At 48.5% G+C, this 6,000-nt stretch overlaps 1 protein-coding gene across 6 annotated transcripts in view; it reads right to left on the bottom strand.

Moving 5' to 3' along the window:
• Positions 1 to 866: 866 nt before the first annotated feature.
• Positions 867 to 6,000, bottom strand: part of LOC119899863 (spectrin beta chain, non-erythrocytic 1-like) — a 60,715-nt gene continuing 55,581 nt past the window's right edge. For 4 of the 6 annotated variants that reach the window (XM_038714668.1, XM_038714672.1, XM_038714670.1 and 1 more), the window contains 7 exons: positions 4,283 to 4,479; positions 3,566 to 3,672; positions 3,429 to 3,477; positions 3,014 to 3,225; positions 2,760 to 2,933; positions 2,632 to 2,674; positions 867 to 2,555 (listed from right to left, as the gene is read on the bottom strand). In XM_038714668.1, coding sequence (XP_038570596.1) covers positions 2,340 to 2,555; positions 2,632 to 2,674; positions 2,760 to 2,933; positions 3,014 to 3,225; positions 3,429 to 3,477; positions 3,566 to 3,672; positions 4,283 to 4,479 — 998 coding nt within the window. In that variant the 3' untranslated portion in view covers positions 867 to 2,339. The remainder of the gene's footprint in view (positions 2,556 to 2,631; positions 2,675 to 2,759; positions 2,934 to 3,013; positions 3,226 to 3,428; positions 3,478 to 3,565; positions 3,673 to 4,282; positions 4,480 to 6,000) is intronic. The other 2 variants (XM_038714667.1, XM_038714669.1) reach the window with 1 other exon arrangement.

The following is a 6,000-nucleotide window of genomic DNA, read 5'->3' as shown; positions in this document are numbered from 1 at the left end:
AGTAGCAGTAACTGTAGTAGTAGCAGTAGTAGTAACTGTAGTAGTATCAGAAGTAGCAGTAGTAGAAACTGTAGTAGTAGCAGTAGTAGTAGCAGTAACTGTAGTAGTAGCAGTAGTAGAAACTGTAGTAGTAGCAGTAGTAGTAGCAGTAACTGTAGTAGTAGCAGTAGTAGTAACTGTAGTAGTAGCAGTAGTAGTAACTGTAGTAGTAGCAGTAGTAGCAGTAGTAGAAACTGTAGTAGTAGCAGTAGTAGTAGCAGTAACTGTAGTAGTAGCAGTAGTAGAAACTGTAGTAGTAGCAGTAGTAGTAGCAGTAACTGTAGTAGTAGCAGTAGTAGTAACTGTAGTAGTATCAGAAGTAGTCGGCTGGTTTATTAGAAGTAAGAAGTGAATCTGGACAGATGGAGGATCACACGTGTTATTTAGCTCAGAGCCACCGTAGATCCTCCTGCTCGCTTGCAGGGGGAGGGGAGGGGGGGGCGGTGACTGAGCTGCTGGTTGCAGTTCACATCCTTCACCGCTAGATGGCACTAAACCTACACACTGAACCTTTAAACTTTAGACCTTGAACTTTAAACTCGGGTCTGAAACCAGGAAGGAAGGATTTTAATAAACAATAAATGAAAGAATTCAGTCGTTATTGTTTCAGACCTGGCACTGATCATCTTCCATACATCTGTAGAGCTGAAACAAAAAGTCAGTTCATCGATCAGCCAGGAGACAGGTTGGATCGGGGATTTATTTTATTGTTGTTTTAAGATCTCGATGGTCGAAGGACACGGGACAGACTGTGGGAACATTTCAGAGATGTGACACAAAATGTCGTTTGTTTCTTAAGGTAAAAAAAGGACGACAACAACGAAGCGTAAAGTTTAAAAGCTTTAATGATCGCACATATCTGACAGAGAGAGAGAGAGAGAGAGAGAGAGCTTTAAAGTCTACAGGTGCAGTTTCATACATGAGAAAAGCCTTAATGTTCTAACTTCAGTTTAAATATTCGGCCTCAGCTGCTTCTTCTTCTTCATTCCTATAGATGTAGTTCTGATTGTGCAGTAAGATGGCGTTAACTTCCATACATGTTCAGTACAATAGATACACAGCGACGCAGCAACACGAGTATCAAAGAGCGGAAAACCTGAACGCAGCGCGAAGAGCCGACGAAAAGCAAGCAAACCTTCATGTCTCCGCACCGTCTGCAGCACACGTTCACCACCCGACACCGACGCTTTAAAGTGTTTATTATACATATTGATCGTCATTACCTGTACGAGAAGATCTGAAAACGTGTGAGAACCAAAGAAGAAGATGGAAAAAAATGAAGCGATTTTCAGTTTCAGGTGAGTTTCAGGCGACGCTCTGAGCCTGACGAAGCATGCAAGTGTTTCTATATCACACGCCTCCTGGAAGGCGACCGGCTGTTCAAAAGACAAAAACAAAATGGCTGCCGAGCGTTAGACGGCGAGGATAAGGCAAAATAATAAGAAGAAAAGAAAAATGCACTGTTGGTCCAATTTCTCAGCGGCGGAGGAAGAATGTTCGTTCGTCTCTTCAGACACAAAACTGAGCAAACAACTCTGTAAAAAACGCAACGTAGAAAAATAAAATCAAATCACAGAACAGGCGCGGTCCCTGCTGACGTCACCGAGAGACGCAGCCAAGGCTTCGGTTTAGACGCGGCGTGACGGCGGTTCATCGGCCGCAGAGCGAAGGCCGACGCCGGGTCTGAACCGAAGTCCCGCTCTCGCTCTCAGGCACAGTGTTAGCGTTCGTCCCGAGTATCGCCTCGCCACGCGACCGGCTAACCACGTTTTAAAAAAAAAAATCGAGAATGAACACAAAAACAACCCCACGGCGCACTTTGGTGAAACTTTCAGCCTCCTGCTCCTCGCCGAGCGTCAACCTCCGTCAGCCGCCGCTCAGTAGTGACATCATCAGTAGTGATGAAGGTTCATCTGATGACGCCATCTCTACGGACGTCCTCTAACAGACGGTGTCCTCCACTTGGGAATAATTGACCGTTTCTAACATGAAGTCGTGTTTGGAGGAACAGGAAACGTCGGGAGGTTGACGGCTGGCAAAATCGGCGAAGGTCTCGTCGGAGCGAGGCGAGCTTTGAGCCAATCAGCAGGGAGAGGTTTGGAGGTGACGCGTCTCCGGACCTTCGTGCAGCTGAAAAAGCAGCTGGACTCGCGCTCTGAAGCAGGTTCCAGTTCTGTTCCAGCTGGAGGCAGGAAATGAGAAATGATATTTTAAAGCAGCTAAATATGTCACTTCCTGCTTCAGAGCGCGCGTCGGGACCCGGCTGATCGGTTTCACCAAAGCGCCGCGTCCTTCCTGTTCTACTGCTTCTTCTTGCTGAACAGGCTGAAGCGCTTCTCCTTGTCCTTCTCTTTGTCCTTCTCTCTCTTGCCGGGACTCGACTCGGTGGTGAGCGTGACGGCGGCCGGCAGCGTCTGAGCGCGCCCGGACGCCGGCGTGCCGGGGTTGCTGCCCTGCACGTCGGAGTGGTCGACGCTGGCGTTCAGGATGGCCTGGATCCAGGTGCTCATCTCGTCCTGCAGGGGGCGACACGGGTCAGCTGGCAGGTCAACAACACGTTCAGAATGTGAATGTGGCGCCGGAGAGACTCACCTCATCTTTGGCTTGGAACAGGTACTCGTTTCCATCGGTGACTCTGAAACAGAGAAGAAGAGCGAGCTGAGCGGTCGTGTCGTCGTCAGTACTTCCTGTGACCGGATTAAAAATGGCCGCCTTATTACCTGAGTTTGAAGACGTGTTTCTTCTTCTTGTAGTCTGTCGCCACGTCGCACGCCGCCTCCTTCAGGCTGATGGGTAACTCGCTGTGGTACGGGACTCCCTGAGCCGCCGCCTTGCCGTCTTTGTAGAAGCCCATCTCCTGGTTGTTGATGACACAGTACACGTTGTGCCACGACCTGCCAATCACAGAGCAGCGTGGTCACACGATGCGTCCTGAGGAGCGGCACGCCTGCTGCATCAGGGTCTGAGTTGTTACCTGTTGGAGGCCTTCTTGTTGTGGCCCTCCCACTCGTGTTTGCGGTGCAGGAGTCCCTCCAGCTGGGAGGACGAGTCCTGGTTCTTGGAGGGCAGCGTGGACGACTGGCTGGTCTTACTCTTCCTGCCGGAGGTCGGGGAGGCGCCGGGGCTCGGCTCCTTGGAGCTCCGCTCGGCCACGCCGTTCACCAGACCTCCACCGTCCACGCCGTCCTGAGGGAGGAGTGAGAGGAGACATTTAAAGAAGGCGAGACCGAAGCTGAGGACGGTTTGAGATCTCAGCTGGACCTTTTCATTTTCTCCAGAGGACTCGTTCTGATTCCCGTCGTCGTGTTGGAACAAAACAAATCGACTGGGTTTAAGGTGTCGGGGACGCTCAGCTGATCTCAGGGAGAACAGAAAGGGGATGTACTGACCTTAGGAGAGTCCTGGTCTGACGGGAGTCCGTTCTGCACGATGACTCCGCTGAAGAGAGAGAGAGAAAAACAGGAAGTTACTTTACGAGCCCTGCAGCTCCTCTGACGTCCACCAGGTGGCTTCCCGGAGCTTTCACCTCTCCTGCTGAGCCTCCTCCTGCTCAATCACAGCCGGCTCCGGAGACGGCGGCTTCCTCATCCTCTCCTCTTCCTCCTGCAGCCTCCTCACCTCCAGCAGCTCCAGCTGGAAGACAGACACACGGAGAGCCGTGATTGGCTGTAGAGAAATACCTGAAGACGGATGTGTCACATGGGCCCCTTTGAACGGGCCCTGCTCTCGTAGAACTAATGAACAGCCACTGAACTCCCCCGTATTTGGGACCATAAAACTATCCTGTGGCAAAGATCAAAGTGTTTATTTAAACCAGTATGAATATTGTATAAAAATCAGGCGAATAACATTTTGATGATGAATTATTGTTTATCATCCCGGGAGGTCTTTGGCGCTCTGATCTAAAGACGTGCGTCCGTACTGACTTTAAACATTTGTCTGTGCGGTCTCAGCAGTGTAGAAGCAGCTCAGAGGTTTCATACATCCAGAGAACTTCTATAAAAAAAAAACAGACCAGGCTTCTAATTGAGACCTGCGCTTCTTTATTAAAACGAGTAGCCACACCGGCCAGTAAACACGGTCGGCGTCTAACATTTTTAAGTCTGAACCTCAGCTGGTTCAGTGAAGGTGAATTCTGAGATCAGATCTGACTTTAGAACCAGCGCCTTTCTTTTTATTCCCCGGACATGAGAAACGCGCTGCGTAAACATGAGCCTGTGGTGTTTTGTCCCCTCCCGCTCACCGTAGTCAGCCTCTCCAGAGCGGAGAAGCGCTCCTCCCAGGTGGCGGCGGACTTCTCGAAGGCCTCGTGGCGTTTGATGAGCTTCTCCACCTCGTCCACGCTCTGACCCATCTCCCTGCTGGACAGGTAGGGCTCCTGGCCCAGCAGCCAGGCCTCGGCCACCCCCGCATCCCGGGAGAACTGGTGCACCTCCAGGACTGAGGGGGGAGGACACAGTCAGCTGAATCACAGTTTTATTCTGCTGCCGTCAATCAAACCAAACACTTTTTGCAAAGAGGTGTTAAAATAAAAGCTTCCTGGCATCTCGAAGGGAATAATTATCCCCTTTTATTGTGAGAAACCTGCAGGAAGTGTTGATTTGACAGCTGGATTAACCACGTCAGCCGTTCGTGTTGCTGTTTTGAGGAGTTGCTGTAGTGCAGCAGGCTCGGGTCATTTCATATTCAGCTTTTTATTCCGTTTATGACATTTTGTATCTGAGGACCATCGTTATTATCGTAAACGAAGATGAACGAAATAACGTAAACTAGATGTGAAAAAAACTTAACTGAAATAAAAATAAGCAAATAGCAAAGTCCGTTACAAGGAGAGCCCCATCATAAGTTAGGGGGAGGCTACATATATATTATATATATATAAATAATATATATATATATATATATTATATATATATATATATATATATGTTTAGTGTTTGGGCCCCTACGAGCTTCAGATAGCTTAAACCTTTTCACTAATCTGCATTATTTCTAATGATTGTACTTGAGCTTGGCATCGTGCAGCGACAAAGACTAAAACTAATAAAAACTGAACTAATTCAAATTAAAGTGAAATTGAATACAAAAAGTATAAAAATAAGTATAAAACTAAAAACCTTGCTGAGGAGCCTCTCCAGAACAAGATGGCGCCTCATGCTTTTTTCCCCAGATTATAATAAGGAATAAGGTTGGAGTGTCTGAAAGGTCGAGTCGTGTGCTTCACCTCCTCCAATGAAAGTCGCAGAAACCTGTTTTTATTTAACAGGGACAGAAACCTCAGAGAAGTTTAAATCTTCTTTAAGCTGTTGTTCATTATCACAGTTTCTTCTCCTGAAGCTGAAACGCTGCACTGATTCTTCCACGGACAGGATATTAATGAGCAACTCTTAATATATCCAAACAGTCCTGACGCGCCTCTGCCAGCAGTCTCGTGTTGTTTCAGATGAAGCTTTATTGGCTGCTGCTGACAGTGAGGTTCAGTACAACTATATATATATTTAACGCTGCTGTCAGTCGGGATCTTGTATCGGCCTGATTAACTGGTCCATCACTAACTATCTTATATAATATATATATTAACGTAATCGTTTTATTAACATGTGTTCAACACGTCTTTCAAAACGCCTCCGTCAGTTAAACTGAACCCCCTTTATTCTGCTGCTCAGGACGTTTGAGTCATTTCTCTGTGCGGACCTGCGGGCTGATCTCGGTCTGAGCGGCCCGGCGGTCCTGATGACTCGACCGAACCACCGGCAGCGTTTCCTGATTGGTCGGAGCCGGCGGTTTGCCGGCCGGCTGAGAAGAAGCTCATTCAGCTTCGTTAAAGGGCAGCGAGCGCCTGAGGAGTCTTCATCAGCGCTGACTCCTCACTGCGGCGTCCAATCAGCCGCAACCTCCACAGACCTCTGACCCGGCCTGAGGCGTGTTGATGTTTCATACAGAACACAAACAGGAAGTGTG

The sequence above is a fragment of the Micropterus salmoides genome, unplaced genomic scaffold (genome assembly GCF_014851395.1).
Source record: "Micropterus salmoides isolate LMB-PRFRI ecotype aquatic unplaced genomic scaffold, ASM1485139v1 Ms_hic_scaffold_12, whole genome shotgun sequence".
Lineage (NCBI taxonomy): Eukaryota > Metazoa > Chordata > Actinopteri > Centrarchiformes > Centrarchidae > Micropterus > Micropterus salmoides.
This window is presented reverse-complemented; position numbering and strand designations above follow the sequence as displayed.